The following is a 24,120-nucleotide window of genomic DNA, read 5'->3' as shown; positions in this document are numbered from 1 at the left end:
ACCATATTAACAAACTGAAGGATAAAAACCATATGATCATCTCAATAGATCAGAAAAAGCTTTTGACAAAATTCAACACCCATTTATGATAAAAACCCTCCAGAAAGTAGGCAAAGAGGGAACTTACCTCAACATAATAAAGGCCATATGTGACAAACCCACACCAACATCATTCTCAATGGTGAAAAACTGAAACCATTTCCACTAAGATCAGGAATAAGACAAGGTTGCCCCCTCCCATCACTATTATTCAACATAGTTCTGGAATTTTTAGCCATAGCAATCAGAGAAGAAAACGAAATAAGAAAAATCCAATCGGAAAAGAAGCAGTAAAACTGTCACTGTTTGCAGATGACATGATACTATACATAGAGAACCCTAAAGATGCTACCAGAAAACTACTAGAGCTAATCAATGAATTTGGTAAAGTAGCAGGATGCAAAATTAATGCACATAAAGTCTCTTGCATTCCTATACACTAATGATGAAAAATCTGAAAGAGAAATGGGAGTGTTTCCCATTTACCACTGCAACAAAAAGAATAAAATACCTAGGAATAAACCTACCTAAGGAGACAAAAGACCTGTATGCAGAAAGTATAAGACACTGATGAAAGAAAGTAAAGATGATACAGACATAACATGTTCTTGGACTGGAAGAATCAACATTGTGAAAACGACTATACTACCCAAAGCAATCTACAGATTCAATGCAATCCCTATCAAACCACCAATGGCATTTATCACAGAACTAGAACAAAAAACTGCACAATTTGTATGGAAACACAGAAGACCCCGAATAGCCAAAGCAATTTTGAGAAAGAAAAACAGAGCTGGAGGAATCAGACTCCTGGACTTCAGACTGTACTACAAAGCTACAGTAATCAAGACAGTATGGCACTGGCACAAAAACAGAAATATAGATCAATGGAACAGGATAGAAAGCCCAGAGAAAAACCCACATACATATGGTCGGTCCCCTTATCTTTGATAAAGGATGCAAGAATATACAATGGAGAAAAGACAACCTCTTCAATAAGTGGTGCTGGGAAAACTGGACAGCTACATGTAAAAGAATGAAATTAGAACACTCCCTAACACCATACACAAAAACTCAATATGGATTAAAGATCTAAATGTAAGCCCAGATACTATAAAACTCTTTAGAGGAAAACAAAGGCAGAACACTCTATGGCATAAATCACAGCAAGATCCTTTTTGACCCACCTCCTAGAGAAATGGAAATAAAAACAAAAATAAACAAATGGGACCTAACGAAACTTAAAAGCTTTTGCACATCAAAGGAAAGCATAAACGAAAAGACAACCCTCTGAATGGGAGAAAATATTTGCAAATGAAGCAACTGACAAAGGATTAATCTCCAAAATATACAAGCAGCTCAATATCAAAAAAACAAACCACCCAATCCAAAAATGGGCAGAACACCTAAATAGACATTTGTCCAAAGAAGATATACAGATTGCCAACAAACACATGAAAGGATGCTCAACATCACTAATCATTGGAGAAATGCAAATCAAAATTACAATGAGGTATCAAGTCACACCAGTCAGAATGGCCAGCATCAAAAAATCTACAAACAGGGCTTCCCTGGTGGCGCAGTGGTTGGGAGTCTGCCTGCCGATGCAGGGGACGCCGGTTCATGCCCCGGTCTGGGAAGATCCCACATGCCGCAGAGCGGCTGGGCCTGTGACCCATGGCCGCTGAGCCTGCGCGTCTGGAGCCTGTGCTGCGCAATGGGAGAGGCCCGTGTACTGCAAAAAAAAAAAAAAAAAAAAAAAATCTACAAACAGTAAATGCTGGAGAGGGTGTGGAGAAAAGGGAACCCTCTTGCACTGTTGGTGGGAATGTAAATTGATATAGCCACTCTCACAGCATGGAGGTTCCTTAAAAACTAAAACTAGAACTACCATATGGCCCAGTAATCCCACTACTGGGCATATACCCTGAGAAAACCGTAATTCAAAAGGAGACATGTACCACAATGTTCACTGCAGCACTATTTACAATAACCAGGACATGGAAGCAACCTAAGTGTCCATCGACAGATGAATGGATAAAGAAGATATGGCACATATATACAATGGAATAGTACTCAGCCATAGAAAGCAAGAAAATTGAGTTATCTGTAGAGAGGTGGATGGACCTAGAGTCTGTCACACAGAGTGAAGTAAGTCAGAAAGAGAAAAACAAATACCATACGCTAACACATATACATGGAATCTAAAAAACAAAAATGGTTCTAAAGGACCTAGGAGCAGGACAGGAATAAAGATGCAGACGTACAGAATGGACTTGAGGACATGGGGAGGTAGAAGGGGAAGCTGGGACGAAGTGAGAGAGTGACATGGACATATATACACTACCAAATGTAAAATAGATAGCTAGTGGGAAGCAGCCGCATAGCACAGGGAGATCAGCTCGGTGCTTTGTGACCACCTAGAGGGGTGGGATAGGGAGGGTGGGAGGGAGGGAGACGCAAGAGGGAAGAGATATGGGAACATATGTATATGTATAACTGATTCACTTTGTTATAAAGCAGAAACTAACACACCATTGTAAAGTAATTATACTCCAATAAAGATGTAAAAAAAAAAAAAGGGAGGGGATATGGGGATATATGTATGCATATGGCTGATTCACTTTGTTGTACAGCAGAGGCTGGCACAGCATTGTGAAGCAACTGTACTCCAATAAAGATGTTAAAAATATATGCATGTTTTTGTAAAAAGAAGCTATAAAATGCCTAGTATTCAATAAACAGCAGCGATCATAACTACTGGCCATTACCAAGGACTATATAAGATTCTAAAGGATGGTTCTCAATCATGGCTACATATCAAAATCCCTTATGAAGGTTCTTAAACATACAGATGCCTGAGACTCCCTCCATACTTAGTGAATCTCCTAATATGGAAACCAGGTAAGACAACTTAGGTGAGATAATACAAAGGGTCAGACTGCCAAATCAGATTCAACAGGAATTACAGGTCTTACACAGTATCAAGGTAAATAAGGACTCAAAGGATATAAACAACAGCAAAATATGAGCTAAGCATTCTTTCCCTAGAGAGGTCTGAAACTGTCAGGTGTAGGTGCCTGTAACTATCCTTCTTTTTCCTGTATAAGGATGCATGTTGGTCCACACTGAATATGAAAAGTGTAAGCAAAGGATGAAGTGCAATGCTTGAACAGAAGGAGCCATTTTGATTCTGGAACATCTGCTTTTTATACCCCATTAATTACATAGCTCACGTGACATTTTCCAGCACGCTGCGCCCAATAAATTCATAAATTCCAGGCTTCTTTACAATAAGCAACCTAGACAGACCTGGTCCATCTTGCTAGTAACATTCCATAGGTAAGGACATCCCATCTAGCAAATACCGTTAGTGTGTTTGACAGCAGGTCATTAGTATCTTTACAAAAGACCTGATTCAAATCTTTCCTCCTCAATAGGTGATACAACTTACAGGAACCAGAACCACGTAACTACACCTTTTCCAGTTCCCATTTATCGTTTCTGGACTTATTTGAATAAAATTTTTTTTGAACAAAGATATGTAGGGGCGGACATTCAGAGTGTCCCAAAAGTCTTAGGGCAGTTTTAAGCTTTAAATAGCTGAAATTGATCTTTAAAAAGCGTGAAACTACCCTAACTCTTTGGTACCCTGTTTTATTTCATTTTATGAATGAGGAAATCAAAGCAGTAATAGTTTGTTGTTGTTTTGTGTTTGGGGTTTTCTTTTGGGGGGGCGGGGAGGGTTTTTGGACAGATAAAACAGCAATGCAGTCTTCCAAGTGCCCATAACTGAGAACTATCCTGTTTCACATGGCATGCACTCAGTTCTCTTATGGAATATGCCACAGTATGCTTATCCAAATAAAACGATGTGTGTAATCTCTGTTTTTGCAGATATTCCATTGACAGAAGCAGTGACCCTGGAAGGTTCTTCTATGTTGACATTACAACAGGTGCCCTAATGACTGCAAGACCTCTTGATCGAGAAGAGTTTTCTTGGCATAATATCACTGTCCTTGCTATGGAAATGAGTAAGTAAAACAAAAAAACTGCTCTCCATATAGTGACAAAATAGAAGCACTGGAGAAAGTGGAAGTTTCTAGAGCTTGTTGAAACAAAAATTATCTTCTTTATGGAAAGGAATGGAAATCCTGGTTTATGCAAGTGAATGAATATATTAATTCAAATACTTATTGAGGATCTTCTATATACCTAATCCTGCGCTACAGATAAAAACACACAAATAAAACATGCAAAAGCAGCACAAAAAATAGCATCCTTAAATCAAAGAGTTAGACTTCTATATGAAGAAAAGGGAAAACTCCTGAGAACTCCAAGAGGCTTTCAATCTTTAATAAGATTAGGAATGCACAAATAGTATAAAATATTATTATTGGATGAAAGGAAACATTTATAACTTATCACTCTTATTACACACATACATATACACATACATGCATTTAAGAATTTCAGACATCTTACAGCAAAAGACAGATTTATTAACATAAACTTAAAAATAAAATTGAAAACTAACAAAAACTAAATTAACATATTTATTATAATCTCAACACAAATTAGATTATATACTACTACATTGCATATTTTTCATAACACCTAGTGATGAGAAAGATTAAGGGAAATGACAAATACTAACATATTGGCAGAAGTATGTACAGCCATTCATGAGAGCAATTTGGTAACTAATCTTTGTATTAAGATACCCCAATATATTCATACTCTTTTTCTCAAGAATTCTCCTTTAATAATTATCTTAAGGAAATAATCATAAATATTAACAAAGATTTAAGTACCCAAATGTCCACTGCATTGTTATTTTAAAATAGGGGGAAATTACCTAAATGTCTAATAATAGGAGTTTGATTAAATAAATTATGGTACAGCCACACAGTAAAATGAGACTATGATATTGATATTAATACCCATGCTTTCAAAGTATATTTCAATGATACAGAATAATCCTGCCCTAAAATATTAAAGCTCTAAATTCAACATTTTTCTTTTCTTTAATTTCAGTGCATGTGTGTGTATGTGTGTGTGTGTGTATTAGAGAGTTTGGACACATGTAATATAATACATAACATGTAATGGAGCTCTCTGGTGGTAGGACTATGGATCACATTTATTCTTACGTTTTTCTGAATTTTTCATTATTCCTTGTATAAACAAGCACCAAGTTACAATGAAAAAAATGTAAATATGGCAGCACTTTTGGTAACCAAGCAATAGAAATATTCAGGGGAAAAACACAGAATAGACATTCTTGGGAGAGAAGAAAAACAATGAACCAAAAGAACAGGGCATTCTGAGGTTTAATGCAATTATTTACTATGCATAATTTCTGTCTTATGATTTCTATTTTGTCTTCTTGGGATGGTGGCCAAAACAGAAAAAGGCAGGAGGGGCACTAGTGGGGCTGTGAAATTATCTTTGTGTGGTAACGCCAAGCAACAGACAGACCAAAAGGACATATTTCCCCGTAAGTGACTACGAGTAACTTCTCCTACCCCAGACAAAGATACAGATTTGGTGTGTCCTATACTATCTCCCTTAGTCCCTAGGTGGAAATAAATGTGCAGTGTTATCTGTAATCCCATGAATAACTTGAAACCTTCTGAAACAGTAATTCAAAGAACTGATTACAGGTTTTCCCACTATCCAAAAGTAAAGTGTTCCTATGAAACCTTTTGTAAGGCAAAATGTTGTAAAACGAAGAAGCAATTACATTAGGACACATCTTGCTAACAGATGAGCAAAAAAAAAGCACAAATGCTCACAGACACAGTTCAAAGATATGGCAGCTGGATGCCAAGTATAGTTCCTGGGGAAAGAGCTTGTTGGTGCCACTCTCACAGCTCAGGGTGCGACCTGCCTTCAATTCTAGAATCTGAAGCATGAGCCAAGTGAGAGATTCAAAACCTCTTTTTAAGATTCATTTTGTGATACCTGCTCCCCCCCACCGAGTCTCATCTGTCCCCTCAACCTCCTGATATCACACCCTTCTCCAACACAAAACTCGTCCTGCCCATGCTTATGTTCTGGCCACACTCTTAATAGGCAACCCCTGCATCCTTGTGTTGCTATTTCCATGTACTTTATCCATTCCTTTAAAAACCAGAATGAGGAGGTAAACACCTATTCCAACAAAGAGCTGCTTTCTTGCATTTCTGAACCCTCCTCACCTTTGGTATTTGTTTGTTTTGTGTGTGCTTTTAGACAATCCTTCCCAGGTTGGAAGCGTTCCTGTCACAATCAAAGTCTTAGATGTGAATGACAATGCTCCAAAGTTCCCCAGATTCTATGAAGCTTTTGTCTGTGAGAATGCCAAAGCAGGGCAGGTAAGGCAGCCTGTGAGGGTGCACCCTGGTTAACCCCCAACATGTGGAAACGACTGTTTCAGATAACCAGATTTGTCATCAAAGAAATTTAAGACTCCAGAAACTAAGTGTACAAAAGACAGTCCCCAACTTCTGTATATCATGTTGCAACAGTTTATTTGTTAAGACAACTATTTCGAGCCTCCATTACATTTTATAAGCTAAACAAGGTTGTGAATCAAGGTGGCTTACTCACCTGTGAAGCCAGGTAGTCACCCACCTTGTAACTGAACTGTATGGAACCAATTGCAGTAACATGTGCTCTGGGTCCTGGAAATGAGGGACCATGGAGATGAAGATAGGAGAAAAAAGGAGAGTCTTTTTCTCATTTTAGCGATCATCCTTGAAAGTGTTTGTAGTAAGGAAAGTTTAGTTTTTATATCTTCCTACCTCCCTTCCTTCTGGCAGCAAGTTTACAGACTGCCTGCCCTATTCTCAGAACACCTCATTACCTAGAACTACCTAGGTAATTCTACTCTCCCCTCCCTCAATTAAAACATCCATTTTATGAGTACCACTCATGTCATGTAAAGTTTTGAGAGGAAAGGCATCTGAAGGAACAAATTTCTACTTATTTGAAACAGCTTTAGTTTCATAATCTTCAGATATATTTGTGTATTTTTTTAAAGTCTTCTTTTAAACCTAAATGAATATTGGGTTGACTAAATCCCAAGTGGTGTAACTGAAAAACATCCAAACTGTGCTTGGAATGGCCACGTTATTAATGTATGTGTCAGGCTGCTGCCCACCCCGTGCCCAGCCTTCCATACCTCAGATCACAGCCAATCTCTCCTCTTCTGCTCCTGCTTTTGTAAGACTCTTCAGTCCTCCCTAATGTATTTCCCCCGAGCATATTTTGTGGTCCTGGATTCCGGTTTGGGGACGTCGGGTGCACATGGCAAGGACACACGCTTTGGTAATTCAGGTTTTCCAACTGTAACACGGCTTTTGCTTCCACTTCTCTCACTCTCCTGCAACATCCCACTGCACAGACTCTCTCTATACAACCAAAACTTTTATTAGCTTCCTGAACTCACCAAAGATTGACTCAACACATCTTCACCATTCTACTCAAAGAAAAAGTGACTCCCTTGTTCCAGGGGAAAAAAAAATGTGTCCTGTAGTCCTTCTCATCTAAATTATCTCATCCATTGATTCTTGAAACCCAGTGCAATGGTCTATAGCATGCCTAAATTTTTTTTCAACAAGTCTAAGATAATTCTACTTCTATATCTATTGAATTTCTAATCTAGAAAGACCTGAAATATTATGCAGCTAATAAAGTTACAATGAAGACTTTCCAGCATAAGAAATGATCTGTGTTATTATAAGAAAGGAGGTATAGAAACTACATGTACATGCTTGAAGTTATGTAAAACTGTATCTGCATGTGAACAAAAATTGGGAGGCAGGATGCAAAAATAGCAATAGTTACTGTGCTAAGGTAGTTGAGATTTGAGCGAAGGGATTTGGGACTTTAATGATATTTTTATTGTAACATGACAATTTACTTATATATTACAGAAACACCACACATAATTTTTTGTTTTATATTATATAAGATTATCATTATAATATGACAAACATAATACTTTATATTTTAATATGACAAGAAACTAATTTTTAATCTGTAATATAAAGAGTAATAGTAGCACAATAAATTAAACCCCTCATTCCCCAAAGTGAAACATTTCTTTTCTTAACAGGCTTCAGAATAGAAGGACAGGGTTTTTTTATATATATAAATTTATTTATTTATTCATTTATTTATTTTTGGCTGCGTTCGGTCTTCATTGCTGTGTGTGGGCTTTCACTAGTTGCGGTAAGCGGGGGCTACTCTTCGTTGCGGTGCACGGGCTTCTCATTGCAGAGGCTTCTCTTGTTGCAGAGCATGGGTTCTAGGCGCGCAGGCTTCAGCAGTTATGGCACATGGGCTCAGTGGTTGTGGCTCGTGGGCTCTAGAGTGCCGGCTCAGTAGTTGTGGCGCACGGGCTTCGTTGCTCCACAGCATGTGGGATCTTCCTGGACCAGGGCTCGAACCCGTGTCCCCTGCACTGGCAAGAGGATTGTTAACCACTGCACCACCAGGGAAGTCCAGAAGGACAGGTTAATAGCATGTTACCACCTCTCTTGTTTTTGCAGCACACAAGCACACCTCCCATTTCTACATTCATCTTCTAATTGTCTATTGTACAGTCCTTTGAAGCATGGTTTATCTGTGACTTCAAGTTCAGACTGTGAGCCACAAGTCTATCATAGTCTGTCATATTTGTCATCTTTAGCCCAAGATACGTAAACCCTACTCTTTGATTTTGGCTCTGGGACATGTTTTGAAGATTTTCAAAAGCACACAGCTCAGTAGGTATGTCTGGTTTATGAAGAATCAGGCCTCCTCCTTGTGTTAGATTTGTCAGACACTGTCGTTAGCTTTGTATCTGCCGAGTTGGGATGTGTGCTTTCCTCTTAGGGAGAAACGAAGCCCAGAAAGAAATCAGACGACGTCTTTGGTGCAGGCTGAGGGCGGCGTGAAACCTGCTGAGCAGAATCTTGAATGGCAAGTAGGGCTGAGGATGAAATTGGACCTGCCAGGAGAGGGGAGGCCAGGAGAGCAGGCTCTGGTGCTCCCAACCTGTATCATCGCTCACCCATTCTTTAAAACCCTGTAACCAACCCATCATATGCCTCAGGTCCCCACCTCACCAATATACATATATACAATTTCACAGGTCAGATGTTCTGAAATGACTTTCTGTTTTCCAAGTTATACATAATCACCTATTTATAACATTCATGAAGAAACATGTCATCACGTGTGTGGCACCATGCACAAGACGGAACGTACAGGATTTGTCTCGGCAGGAATGGGGCAGTGGAGTGACCCTCGTGTATGAGCAGCATTGACGCCAGGCTGGACTGTGGGGCAGATTTATCTTCAGTGCTCTCCTGATCCCTCTCCTTTATTGCAACTCCAGCCCCCCGACCTTTAGATTCAACAGAGCCCCGCTGCCAGCTGGGTTCACCAGGAGGCATAAATGAGATGGAGTTCTGGTCTAAGATGTTTATTAAGGCATGCCCTTGGGGCCAATGCCCTTGGAAGGGAAGAACTTCTGCAAGACTGGGCAAAAGGAGAAGTCCAGCTGCAGTGCAGACCCACTAACAGCCCTGGATGACTTCAAAGAGTTCTAGGACTAGGGTTCTCCTGAGTTGAAATGGGATGGCCAGGCTTTACACTATCGCATCAGTCACTGGATATGGAATGTCCTGGAAGAATGTGGTGATTGTGGGTAGGTGGCTCTCAGCAACTGAAGCAACTGCCAAAGAGACTGACAGGTGAAGGTATCAAGTCCTTCACTGAAGGGGGTCTGAGCAACACCATGTTTACCAGCAGGCCCCTTGCTGGAAGCTTTCCCCTCTGTTATTTAATCTTCCGCATACTGTGAGGGTAGCATTACCTCCTTAATTTACAGATGAAGAAAGAAAGACTAAGCAAGCCCACCTCAGCCCTCCAGCTGACCCTGAATGTTCCATTTTCTACCCTGTTAATAGCCAGCTTTTGACAGCAGGAGCGTGGTGTCTACAGGGCCAGGCCCGAGAGGGGTGGGGGGGAGTCTGTGCCGTTGGTTGGCGAGAGAGCAAACACACAGGAAGGAGACCACCCCTTCGACACCTGTTCTATATCCCCCCAGTCTGCCTGCCAGTGTTTCAATTGTGTTATTTCTCACTGTTTTCTTTAGGAACTTTTCCATCCTGATCTTCATAACCTTCATGGTAACTTACGACTTTGAAAAACACATGGAAAGGGCAAAATTTTGGCCAAAGAGCTCAAGAGGAAGCCACTCCACCTCTTCCTCTCCTCAGCCCCAAGCCTTGCTCTGACTCCAGTCTGTGCTATAAAGCCCACCCTGGGGGTCTTGTGCTCTACACTTTGCCTAGCTCCCCTTCCTGCCAACAAAGAGTGACTGCTCTGCGACCCACCCCCTCACATCTGTTTTCCATTAAGCTGACACAATCAATGTAGTGTCTGCTTACTTCCCACTAGGTACTGGTCATTTTTAAATAGAGGGCTCTCAAACATAGCAATCTGACCATGAAATATTAACCCAAATGTGAGGCTAAGAAGGTGAGGCGAGGGGACAAAAAAAACTGGGAAACAGGCAGGACCTTGTGGCATCCCAGAATTATTTCACTCGAAGTCTTGTTTCAACTGCCTAAAAGGGGCCAGACCTGGGGTGAGAATAGTGTGTTATGTCGATGTCTAACATCTGAGGCATTTAGGTATCATCTACCGTGTGCCTGTTAACACACTCAGGCCCAACAATAAACCAAAATTCAATTCTGCACTGTGTGATGGCACAGAGACTGCCGAGGGAAGTTTCAGGATGCCCTCATTAGGTAAAACAATCTACTACTGGATTTCAGGGTTTGGGATCCCCCCTGCCCTTGAAGCTTTTCTTTTGACTCTGACTCACCTGATTTCATGTCCCTCCCTCAGCTGATCCAGACAGTGAGCGCAGTGGACCAAGATGACCCACGCAATGGCCAGCACTTCTACTACAGCTTGGCTCCTGAGGCTGCTAACAACCCCAACTTCACCGTAAGGGACAACCAAGGTAATCAGCTGGCTACCGATGCTTCTCTACAGCGTGGGCTGGAAACTCTGGGTCACTATACCATGCAAACAGTGTCAGAGGTCACCTGCTCTTTAATAGCACGAAAGACATTAATGTTAATTTGTATGGTCTTTTAAAGTTTTGTTTCAGAACATCAAAGACAAAGAACATCCTCTGCTGATTCTGAAACTTCTACTCAGTCAGTTCACTCAAACATTTGAGCACAGGCTCTGGGCCAGACACTGTGTGAGGCACACAGGCTTCCTTCATCCCCACAGAGAGCAGCCATGTTTGTATGTTCTTTAACTACAGGAAGAATCTGAGAAAGCTGACAGAAAGAGGCCCAAGGAGAAAATCCTGATTGAACACTTCTAAGCAAGGATCAAAGGGGGAAACAGTGAAAGCTCCCAGAACAAAAGGGAGACAAAGGCTAAGTAACTTTTGAGTTACTTAAGAGCAAAGGACAAATACAGGAACACAACCAGTAGTTCTGGCACTGAAACCACTTTATTATTTTGGAATGATTCAGAAAGAAGAGTCGGGTGGGGTTCCCTATTCCAGAAAGTGCTTCCCTCTACATCTTTGCTAGAATGGAATTATAGACCCCTCTATTCCAAAAAGCATTCAGACCAGCTAAGGAGTTCACAGACCCAGCACACTCTTCATTGGGCACAGATGGGAAAAGGAGGGGCTTCTGTACTTTGGCCAGAAGATTTTCAGAGAAAGGTCAGAGCAGGTGAAAAAATAATTTAAATCTGTCAAGTGAACCCCTTATGTTGCTAACTCTGCTACCAACTAGCTGTCTGACCTTGGAGAGAGAGGGCATCACTTCTCTGGGCTGTGGTGGCCTCATTTTTATTCCAATTCTAAAGTTCTGTCACTTTAGAACAATCTAAACAAAGGCTAACAAAAAGTCATGATTTAGGCATACCTAGTCTTAGTCCAAAAATCAATTGTTTGGGACTTAAAGTATTAAATCCACCCCACACGATATTCTGCTATTAAAACTAGAGAATATCAAACCTGTTTTCTTCTAAATGGAAAGCATTTAGTCATCTGTTTAATCATCTACATCAAATCACTATAATTCTGAAAGGAAGAGTGATATAAATTATAACAACAGAAGTGCTACAATTAAATATCCTGATATTTTTTACTGGGTCAAATTTTGAATTATTCATTTATCTGCTTCACTTGGAAACCCTTCCTGCAAAACATTGTTTCAGACCCTTCAGGATAGGTTTTTTTTTTTTGGCCGTGCCACAAGGCTTGCAGGATCTTAGCTCCCAGACCAGGGATCAAACCCTGGGCCCCTGCCCCTGCAGTGGAAGCATGGAGTCCTAACCACTGGACCACCAAGGAATTCCCTAGGATAGGTTTCATAGTAGAAATCCTGGGGGAAAAAATAATACATTATACTGTTTCTTCAAATTTTCAGCTAAGTGTCACTCTATTCCTCCACTCTGATATTTGTCTGAATCCATACAGAAACAATACATAGCAAAATGCTGCAAATTTCTTAACAATGACTTTGGGCACCAATTCATGGGGCCAATACCTTAAAAATATGGGCCCCTGGAACCTGATGACTATAAAAAGAAATGACTCATCTCTTGGAAGGTTTTTTTCAAAACGGAAGTTGGAACATCTTCAATAGAAAGAATGAACTCTTAATCTCATGACAATTTATCCCTCGAGTATCCTTTACTGAGGCTCATTAAAAAACTGACCGGGCTTCCCCGGTGGCGCAGTGGTTGAGAGTCCGCCTGCCGAGGCAGGGGACACAGGTTCGTGCCCCGGTCCAGGAAGATGCCACATTCCGCAGAGCGGCTGGGCCTGTGAGCCATGGCTGCTGAGCCTGCGCGTCCGGAGCCTGTGCTCCGCAACGGGAGAGGCCACAACAGTGAGAGGCCCGGGTACCAGTAAAAAAAAAAAAAAAACAAAACCTGACCAACATCTGATGTGGTGGATCTACTGTCAAGCCCTCCAACTCCCGTGCCCAAAACATGATATTCATTTATGAACACAACAGTGCACTATTTCAAGTAAAGCCTTTCTTAATCCCCAAAGCATTGTGAAAAGGATTGTCCATATACTTCACAGTTTCACACGCATTTTCTCATACTTTGCTTTATTTGATATTTATAATAATCCTTTAAGGTCTTAAGAAAGTTACTAATGCCTCTGATGATTCTCATTGTCTCATCTGATAGACAAGGAAAGAAAGTAAATGGCCCATGGAATAGGGAGTAAGTATTAAAATTGGGACTGGAAGTTGAGACCTCCTGTTTTAGCCACACACACACACACACACACACACACACACACACGCACACACAATCTTTGTGTCACCCTGGATACTATACCCAAATGGGTTATTCGAGCTCCAGTTATAATAGTCAACAAAATTTTGCAAGTGGCTAAATTTTGCCAGCTCCTTTGTAGGACTAGTCTCAGCAATGTGATGCTCTGATCTTTTTTTCTTAATCTTAAATAATTCTGAGATCAAGAAATCTATGATGCACAGTAGGCATAATGTAATACTTATATGAAATTCAGCTCTTCTCCGGCTTTCTCGAAGTCTGATGAACTGCCCTTGATTAAAATGAAAAATGAAAAAGATTTCTGTTCGAGAAAAACTTTACTTCTGACAAAAACAAAACGAAACTGAAACTGTGAAGCAAAATTACTAGTACTTAGCTATTAAATCTGGAAAACAGAAAAGAAGATGGATTGTGTGGTAGGTGGAAATATGAATATAATCTTCAGGTTGGTAACCAACTGCTATCTTTCTCCACTGAGAAGGAAATAAGAGGGAAAAGGCCTGTACCAAAGTAGGAAGAGATTTCAATTAGCTGAATAATTTTCAACATTAATGTTACAAAACTAAGTAAGCGGTTACACAGCACAATGGAAGGAGTGTGTATTTGGAGTCAAGAGACCAGAGTTCAAATCCCAGCTCTTCTACTAAATTAGTGACTTTGAACCAATTACATAATCTCTCTAGGCCTTAACTCTCACTGTAAAAGGGTGAGATTATCACTATCTCACCAAATGGTGATAAAGATTAAATGAGATACTGCATGTAAAGTCTAAATACCTTGCACATAAGCACTCAAAAAACAACTGCTCTCATGATAAAACAGGGGGAGGAGGAGGTGGAAAAGTTAATTAAGGAATTATGTATTAGTCAGAATAGGCCAGGTTAGGCTGCAGGAAAAAACACCAAAATCTCAGTGGCTTAACGCAACTAAAGTTAATTTCTTGCTCACATAAAGCTGACTGTGGGTCTGGCGACCAAGGACAGCTGTCCAGGTGTAGGCTGCCTGGCTCTCCATCTCTAACGTTCTTTCATATATTACAACAAGGCAAGACAGCACAAGAATAACATACCAGCTATTATTGATACATGCTGCTGTCCGGAAGTGACACGAATCAGTTTTGCTCATTTCCATCATCTAAAGCAAATGATACAGACATGCCCAAATTCAAGAGGGTAGAAAAGTATAATCCTTTATTATGTCCAGAAATATTGATATTGGTCTGAATAATGTTTACTTTGGCTAGACTCTCAGAATTTTTTGTGAAGTTCTAGACTCTTCCCTGTGAAATGTGAAACACATCCAGAGGACCTTCCATATACTGATGACGTTAGCTTTGTCACTGATTATACGTCCTACCACATCTCTCAAACTTTTCCTCTGCTGAAAAAGATACCAGCTTTCCAGAAAATATATCTGATTTATAAGTCAAACCCACTCAAGAAAACTTGAGAACACAGATTTAAAAAGATCCCAAAACATTACACTAGGCAAATATAAATACACACACACACACACACACACACACACACATCAGCTTTGTGGAAACATACCAAACGATTTTGCTAATCCCCTTTAAAACTGGGGGAAAAAAACTAGTATTGAATGTTCACCAAATTCATATTAATTGCTTAAACTTAGACCACCAATTAGCGGGAAACAGCAGGGTGTGTCATGATTAGGGGATTTCAAATAAGCTTCTGCTAAACGAGCAGGTTCATCAGAAAGCACAGGAGTTGGTGACAGCATTTCAGAGGCATAAAAGAAAATAGCAGAAGACTTGATCTCCAGCCAAAGTGGCAAAAATAAGCAATGTGCCACAGCCGCGTGGGCTCCTCAGCATTCTTTTCCCGGGGGCACAAAGCAGCACAGGGCCTTGGAAAGCTGCTGAGCCAGAACAAACAGGGACCACAAGTCGCCAGTGACTGTTCATTTCTGTCAAGTTTCCCCAGGGACATTTCAGTTAGATCTGAAGTCTGACAGTTTGCCCTGGGCACTTTGTCACAAAGGGTAAGACAGACTCTCAAAAAAGGCCTCAGGGTTTTCCCTAGAAGCAAGCAAAAATTTTGGTTTCTGAATCCAACTGCTGATCCCAAAAAACCCAACGGTGGCTGTAGCTAACCGCCTCCAGGGCATGCTGTCCCTTCTCTCTCCTTCCCCACCCACTTCCTGCCCCCTTGCTTCCCTCAATCCAAAAAATTAATTCTCTTGTTGGTTCTTTCATTTTCCTCTTCTCTCTCCTTTTTTGATCCCGGAACCCCTGTCTTCTTCAGATAACACTGCCCGGGTTCTAACTAGGAGGTCTGGCTTCCGGCAGCAGGAGCAGAGTGTCTTTTACCTGCCCATCCTGATATCGGACAATGGGCAGCCGGTGCTGAGCAGCACGGGCACGCTGACTATCCAGGTGTGCAGCTGTGACGACGATGGCCACGTCCTGTCCTGCAGCCCCGAGGCCTACATGCTCCCAGTCAGACTGAGCCGCGGCGCCCTCATCGCCATCCTGGCCTGCATCTTTGTCCTCTTAGGTGAGTAAGTGGCTCCTCTCCATTCTGTGGGGTCCTGCAAGCGCTTACTTAGCAACCATTCCGTTATCACACTGACACAGCTGGCCAGAACTGGTTTTCCACACCATGCTTATTGAAAAGGTGGGAGAGTAAGGCTGGGAAAAAGTAAAGAACTTGGAGACAGTCCCCTCCTTCAAGGAACTCATGGCCTCTGTGGCCAAATGAAAGCACATAGATTTATCAACCATCTACTGTAGGCCAGGCTGCCTTTCTAGGTGCTGGGATTAATAAGACAGAAATGCCCCAGCCTTCACAGAGCTTAATTCAAAATAAAGCAAGTTCATTTTGACATCATAGAACCTATATAATAATTTTGGACAGGCTATGATGATCACCTCTTCTAACCCCCTCATTTCAGATAAGTAGTAGCTAAATCACAAAGAGGTAGTGACGGGCCCAAGGCCAAATCTCAGTCGCAGAGCCAGGGCTGAAACACAGGCAGGCCCGGCATTGCACATCCCTGTATCTGCGCAGTACGGCCTTTCCCCCAAATGTTCATCCCCAGATTCAGGATGTGGTAAGTGTTACAGAGAAGGGAAGAGGGACAGGGAGTCCTGAGAGGACAGGAGACAGGGGTGGGTGCCAGTTTAACTAGGGTGGTCAGGGAGGACCTCACTGATAAGATGACCTCTGAGCAGAGATCTGAAAAGTGGCAGAGTGAACCACATGGATATCTGGGAGGGTAAGCTGTTTGGGGGCATTAGCACCCCCCCCCCCGGGTACCGTGGCCTCTAACCAGGGTCAGTTTGCCTCTACTTGTGAAATAAAGATGTGATGACAGGCCAGTGGGAGAGCACTACTGGGATAGGGGATCCTTTCCTCTTCATCTAAAGTCATACTGCAAAGCAGCTCCCAACTCCCTTGTACTAAGGCCATTCATCCTATTATCCTCAAAATCCACACTCAAAACAAACAGTAAAACATCTAAACCAATTCCTGAAGCCAAAAAACTATCTGTACATATCTGCCAACTCTTCTGACTGAAATAATTCACAGCATACTTATTTTGCTTAGAGAAAAGCAGACTTAGTAGATAGTAATATTATTCAATATGGAAGAAATCCTAGTAAGGGAAAAGAGTAAAGATTTGAGGATTAAAATTAGAATTTAAGCCCTGATCCCAGGTTTACCTCCAAACCAAGAGACTGAGTCAGACCAAAGAAAGAAGGTCTAACTAAAATGTCAGTTGCTTGATTGAATCTCTAGTAGGTCTGTGGAATATGCTTCATGTAGTTCAGTGCTACATGAAGGGAAAAACAGTATGAAGAAGTAACCTTTCAAAGTCCTTGGATCCCTGGATCAGAGAGAATTGTTACGGCTTCTGGTCCCTTTCTTTACTGACAAATAAAACCCTCTTGCAATTCCCTGAGTGTCCATAAGGTGGCACTGGGAGTCCTTGAGTGCATAACAGGACACCCTGAAAGAGGCCTTTGAAGAAACTTGCTCCTAGGAGAAACTTCCGGTCTGGCTGTCCTTACTTCTATCTTTGGAAATGTCTACATTATGACTTCACCCTGGCCCACAAACAGTAGAAGGAGCCACCACTTCAGCGGGGCTGATTTAAAGAGGCTGGCACAAAGAGGCTCTCAACTTAGAAGCGGTGTGCAAGGGGCGATTTATTTCGTGCCTCCCAAACCCATTATGTCTTGCTTTTGGAATTGCGCAGAATAAACAGACAGTTTTCAGCACCTAAACCGAGCAAAGCTGTCATAAAATCCTCAGCGTTTTAGGCACTTTCACTTCTAACAGTGTACATCCCACATTAAATATAATTCATAAAACTGAGTAAGACTGAACTGCAGTTGATTTGTCAAATACTACATTTTGTGGATAATTATATTAACACATTAATTTTGACTATGGATTTTTTTCCATGTTTCAAATATGTATCTAGTTCCTAGAAAATCTCATAGGCCCTATGCACTGTGCCTATAGATACTAAAGAATAAACATCCCTAGAACTGATTCTCTTCTGTCAGGGAAGCCCTTCAGCTGAATAGGATCATTTTTCCTAAAATTTGATTTTCAGGGGACTATATAATACTTGATATTTATATAAGATTACCTAAAAATAAGATACGTAGCAATCTTTATTTTTTTCAGAGCTCTATAAACTGCCTAATTCTATATCATCAGAATTCTTTCCAGTACAAACTCAAAGACTTTTCTAATATTGCTTCCCAGCATTTTCTGAAATACCACACCTAGCACTCCAGTGTCACCTGTGTGGAGGTTTTCTCAGGTCCCCAGGAAGAATTAACTGGCCCTGCTTCTGTATTCTCTGCAAAACTCTTGCAGCTCTATGATAGTCCTATCACCACCTGTTTGATATTAATCATTAATGTCTATTATCTCCTTCAACTGCATGCTTGTAAAAACAGAAATCATGTCATATTCTACTTGGTTTCTGTTTTGCTTCAGATAATGTCTAAAAAATATTTGAGTTTAGTAACTCCTTACTGAATCCCACAAACACAGCAAGTTCACTCAGAATCCCATTTCTCCACCCTGCATCCATCCAAATCACACCCCAACCTCCAATGCCCAGTTCAAGCCCCCACTTCATCAAAGTCCTATTAGTCCACTTCTCTGAAATCCCATAGTCCTCTAGCCTATGAGTTACATTTTTGCACAGAGATAAAATACAAGAGTATATAACTGTTTCCTGTGTGTGCATTTTGTCACCCGAGCTATTCAGGAAAATATCATGTATTAACATCATTCACTGCAATTTACAAAAAGCACATTCCACATTCAAGTTTAAAAAACCATTATTGTTATTTTTTTAAGTTAGTCCATAATCTTACTGGGCATATGACTGTACTCCATTCCCCCCCCCACCCCTTGGATAAACTGGGCTCTTATTGTGCAGTGTTGTCTAGCTGTCACCGTTCACCAGCTGTAACAAAGCATGCTAGGAAAAAAAAAAAAGTTCTACAGCCAAAACCTCAACACACTTCCTGGAAAACGTTTTTACTCACAGAGATAAATGGTTCAATGGGATTACCTCCATCCCTCCTTTAAACCCCAGTGAACACATCCTGGGGGAAAAAAAAAAAACATACGTCGGGATAAACTTTCATCCAAACCTGCAAGGGCACATCTAACAGTGTGGTGCGCCTTTGATAACATGATGAAATTATACAAAATGTCACTGTTCATTCCCTCTCTTCCATGAACATCCTTAGATCTAGAAAGTCACAACCTCCTCTCTAATGGAAGGCTTTTCTGAGGAATCTGAGTTAACTGGACAAAGATGGTCATTTATGCTCTCTTATTTTTTGGAGAAAACATAGAAAGACTAAGACTTTGGCTCATATTTAACACATGTGTCTATACTCATTTAATTAATATATGATCACAATTGATCCTTGAACAATGGTGGGGTGGGGTTAGGGGCTTAGACCTGCCCTGAAGTTGTGAATAACTTATAGTCGGCCCTCAGTATCCATGGTTCAGCATTTGTAGCAACCAACTGCAGTAGTACTGCAATATGTATTTATTTTTAAAAATCCACAGCTAAGTGGACCCCAGTAATTCAAACCCATGTTGTTCCAGGGTCCACTGTATATTTACAAAGTAGGATCCTATTGAGAGGCCAATGTAAAAAAGCAGGATTCCACCTACACAGTAAGGTTTTCACATTATAATGGAGAAACACGTATTCGTCCTTACGCAGTCAGAAAACATGATCTGATCCTTAGCATATACTCCACGGGGCCACAGGGCTTCGTGCTTTGTTAATGAGATGTTACACTGGGTGGCTGGGTGTACAAACGCACACACATTTCAAAGCGATAAGGTGTGTGCAGAGCCTCTACATGCAACTTCTACTTAAACCACGTGGAATCAATCATGTCAAGTAGCGTTCACTCGCCCACAGACTCTCCAACAGTGCAGGAAGAGTGAGAACAGGGTAGACCCTGTGAGGTCACATATCCAAACACTGCCCCTGCTCTCCCCACCCAGACAGCCCTCGCCCTACCTGTGTTACTCAAGAGCTCTGGTCTCGGCCCACACGGCCGGGGCTCTTCCGCCAACACCCGGTCCTCTGTGTTTCCGGCAGTGCTGGTGCTGCTCATCCTGTCCATGCGGAGGCACCGGAAGCAGCCATACATCATCGACGACGAGGAGAACATCCACGAGAACATCGTGCGCTACGACGACGAGGGCGGTGGCGAGGAGGACACCGAGGCCTTCGACATCGCAGCCATGTGGAACCCACGGGAGGCGCAGGCGGGCGGCGCCTCCAAGACGCGGCAGGACATGCTGCCCGAGATCGAGAGCCTCTCCCGCTACGTGCCTCAGACGTGCGCCGTCAGCAGCACCGTCCACAGCTACGTCCTGGCCAAACTCTACGAGGCCGACATGGACCTGTGGGCCGCGCCCTTCGACTCCCTGCAAACGTACATGTTCGAGGGGGACGGCTCGGTCGCCGGGTCTCTGAGCTCCCTGCAGTCGGCCACTTCAGACTCGGAGCAGAGCTTCGACTTCCTGACGGACTGGGGACCCCGCTTCCGGAAGCTGGCGGAGCTCTACGGGGCGTCGGAGGGGCCCGCGCCCCTGTGGTGACGGAAGCCGGGAGGCCGGCGCGCGGCCAAACCCGGCCGTTCTGGGGCGGAGGCTTCGCGGAAGAGGCGCCGCAACCGCAAGAGCAAGACTGCTGGAGAGTGAGTTTGCGGGGGGAGCGGGCGAGCGGAGCTCTCTCTGAATCAGCTTTACTTGGTTAGATTAAGTTAAATAATCAAAAGGAAACACAGGAAGAGGGGGGCAGAATCTCCAATGACCTTTTCTTCTTTTTTAGTTTTTGTGATACTGTATTCAAAGGCGTGGAGTCCAAGGTTAAGTATGGCGGGCTTGACTTTTCTCCGCCTTTCACTTGGTCATTTTGCCACCTCAGAGAGGCTGTGCTTTTCATTGCAGAGGTGGCAGTTGAAAGCAAATAGAAAGTTCTACTCTCCTATCCGTTTTTTGTTTTTATTTTTAATCATGTTTTTTTCTCCATTTAAAAGTTTTGCTGGCTCATCACACTGCACAAACCAACCCCCATAAAAGAACACTGAAAAATTATTCCTCGGTGAAATTAACCTACTTGTTCTGGGATGGATGGAATTTCTTTTAATACTTTTAAGACAAGGTTAAGGCCTAATTGACCTTGCATGGGGGGTGGGCAGGGGGGTGGGAGAAGGAAGAGGCATTGACCTTAAGCTCAAGTTTAATGGCTGAACCAAGAGTTGTTGGCATTACAACAAATCCACCTCCATGGAGTAAGAGTGCTCTTGTTCTCTCAGCTCTTTAACTGTGCCCCTGCAAAATTATTCAGAAGGAAACCAGAAAATCTGCCTCTTTTGCACTGTAGATGTCTCTTCCATGTGCCAAATGTGAAGATTAGATTCTACAAATGAAAGCCAAAAAAAAGAAGTATCTGATAAAAGCATGGGTTAGAGGGCTTTCCTAATCTGTGTGAGGTCAATTCAAGGGATGTTTACATACTGTAGATAACCTACTTGAACACAAATCAGTATTATAGAGAATGGATGTAAGAAAATTACATGTATAAGTTTTGTATATTTGTTAATAATTTTGGTAATAAATATGATGTACTGCATCTCAGTACCTTAGCATCTCTTTTAATAAAAGTTAAATAGAAGGGAAAGTCTATTGCACATGTGTTTAATTGCTGAGCAGGTAAGGTTTTGTGATCCTGACCTAGTCTCAGGTTCTTGGGGCTGGGGCTCATTCATAAAACAAAGACAACAGCACAGAAGTATGAGGCTGTGCATTCTATTTCGGTCACTGATCAGATGAACGTATGGTTTAAACTGTAAAGCTGTAAAGCTTTTCATGAATATTTTTCATTTCCCCATCCCTTAAAAGAGCAAAGGATGGTTTGATAACACCAGCGATACAATAGTGAGTTTAACCCATATTTTTTTTGTTTTGTGAGAGTGTATTGCACACAGCCACCAATGAAGCAGGCCACTGTGCTACTTTCATCTCTGTTCTGTTGGCAAATCAAATATGTACCAAAAATATGTACAAATATGTACATCTTGTCAATACTGGATGAGCTCACAGAACACTGGGGCCATATTTTATTCATGTTTCCTTTCCCCACAGTAGCTAAGAGTGGGTACTTAATAAGTGCTTAATGGGTACACGATGGAAGGGATCTCTTTCTTTGACGTCGTATTATTAAAGGATATTTTACACAGTTATCCTCACCATTGGGAACAAATTGTGAACAAAATAGTTTTCTGAATGTCTCGGTTAAAGGTTCTCAAATTTTAATGTTTGTCAGAATCACTTGGAACAGAATCACTTGTTAAACTATAGCTTGTTGGGCCTTTACCCACAAAGTTTCTAATTCAGTTGATCTGGGGCGATTTGCATTTTTAACAAGTGCCTGGGTGATGCTGATGCTGCTGGTCCAGGGACCACACTTTGAGAACCTTTGGTATATGGTCACGCTTTCTCAAATATAGAAAGATTAGATTGCACTGGGGCCTACCCCATCAGTAGAATAGTATTGTGAATCTCTTTTCCAGTAAAAAGGAGAGTTTGGCAGAAACATGTGAGAAGGCTAATGGATGTCTGGGAACCAGCAGGATGTGCTTCATGCTTTATTACGTGGTACACTAATAGCTAGGCAAGTTCTCATCTTCAACCTTCAGCATACTAACCCTTTCCTCCATGAAAGGCAGCTCTCATACATGCTCTTTGAGGGTAAAGTATGATGTAAAAATAAATAAACTTAGCAAGGAAAAAGAAAAAACATGAACTTGAGTCCAAACTAGGCTTTACAACATACCAGTTATGTGAATGTGGGCAAATTGACCATTATAACATTCTTTTCTGTCACTAGCCCTGAGGATAGTTTTTTGACTAGCTCACTCCGTGTTGCTTGTTTTAAAAACTGGGAACAGCTGTTATCCTAACCACAGGGGATTATCATTGCCCCACATCCTGCAAATGTGGCCCCCCATGATACTGGGCATGAAGTGCTTAAGCAGAATCTCCTGGAGCTTCTGGTCCCTGGGAAGATGTTTAATGGTGTGATACAGGAAGTGTGAGAGAAGCACAGAATAGGAGATCCATTTCAACTCACACTCTAAGCTAATAGAGACTCTTCCTTCCAGATGAGTTTTAGAATTCCCTTTCCACTGCCACAGTTTACCACAAATGCTGGTTCATCTGAAAATAAAACATCATTGTCACCAGACAGAATGCAGTGTGATCAGGTTAAAAAAGAGAGCTGTAAAATTATCCAGCCATTTATTTGTAAACAGGTAAAGCAGCTAGCCTTTAATTTATGTTAGAGGGAAAAGGAACATCTGTGGAAATCAATTGATAAGACTTTGTCTGGAACGGTATTCTGAACAAGAACACAAGCAAAGATAAAGATTAGCAATGAATTTTCTAAATCATAAAAGCAGAATATCCCAACATGGCAGATAGCAAAGGCAAAGAAGGGAGTAGTTTGCACAAGAAAGAATCTATAAATCCTGAAAACGAATTCAAACAAGCCAAAATCAGTACAGGCACATTGACTATGCATTGTTACTAGTTTACTAGTGATCGAGAACTAAACCTTGATGTCAAAATTCCCAGTATTTCCTTTCTAGCGCTGGAAATACATGAGCACGGGATACACTTTGCAAGCAGTTCTTTTCTCAGATGGACTCATTCTCAAATCCATTTGTCATCTTCATAATAAAGAACTTTCAAGATATTTTTATGGGTAAATACCTGGATTTGGGAGGCTTCTGCTTGACCCTGAGGGTCAAGGTTCTGGTACAGGGAATGGACAAAATTAGATCAAGGAATCTTCTTTTTAAAATGACCTACTAATGAGACATATCTGTCTCTTGTGATTCATGTTGTGCAAAAATTGTGAGTACTAATTTATAGTATGTGTAATTAACTACAACATCAACCAAAAACACAATTTTTCTTAAATCTTTCCTCCTGGGACGGGAAGCTGGCAAATCCTACCCCATGTGTTTGTCCATACTTTTGGTTTGTAAGGATTCCATATGACTGATGACGGGGCTGTTTCTTCCACTCCAACATTTTAGCCGCTGAGACCACCTTCCTGGTACCCATGATGACAAGGGCTACTTTCCATCCCAGAAAACCTTAGACCTCTTCTCTGAGAGGGCACACTTCCAAAAGCTAGTAAAACTAC

At 41.6% G+C, this 24,120-nt stretch overlaps 1 protein-coding gene and 1 long non-coding RNA gene across 2 annotated transcripts in view; one reads left to right on the top strand and one right to left on the bottom strand.

Annotated features, from left to right (window-relative positions):
* Positions 1-20,049, bottom strand: part of LOC307197324 — a 202,818-nt gene extending 182,769 nt beyond the window's left edge. The window contains exon 1 of the long non-coding RNA XR_013831367.1: positions 19,918-20,049. This is a non-coding gene — a long non-coding RNA (uncharacterized lncRNA). The remainder of the gene's footprint in view (positions 1-19,917) is intronic.
* Positions 1-20,504, top strand: part of CDH20 (cadherin 20) — a gene marked incomplete at both ends in the record, with an annotated part of 60,166 nt that extends 39,662 nt beyond the window's left edge. Inside the window, 5 exons of the mRNA XM_079943099.1 lie at positions 3,937-4,073; positions 6,277-6,398; positions 10,930-11,047; positions 15,642-15,893; positions 19,999-20,504. Of these exons, the coding sequence (XP_079799225.1) occupies positions 3,937-4,073; positions 6,277-6,398; positions 10,930-11,047; positions 15,642-15,893; positions 19,999-20,504 (1,135 nt within the window). The remainder of the gene's footprint in view (positions 1-3,936; positions 4,074-6,276; positions 6,399-10,929; positions 11,048-15,641; positions 15,894-19,998) is intronic.
* Positions 20,505-24,120: the final 3,616 nt, after the last annotated feature.

Source organism: Stenella coeruleoalba, assembly GCF_951394435.1.
Source record: "Stenella coeruleoalba genome assembly, chromosome: 14".
Classification (NCBI taxonomy): Eukaryota; Metazoa; Chordata; class Mammalia; order Artiodactyla; family Delphinidae; genus Stenella; species Stenella coeruleoalba.
Note: the sequence above shows the minus strand (reverse complement) of the source record. Positions and strands in the feature narration are given on the sequence as shown.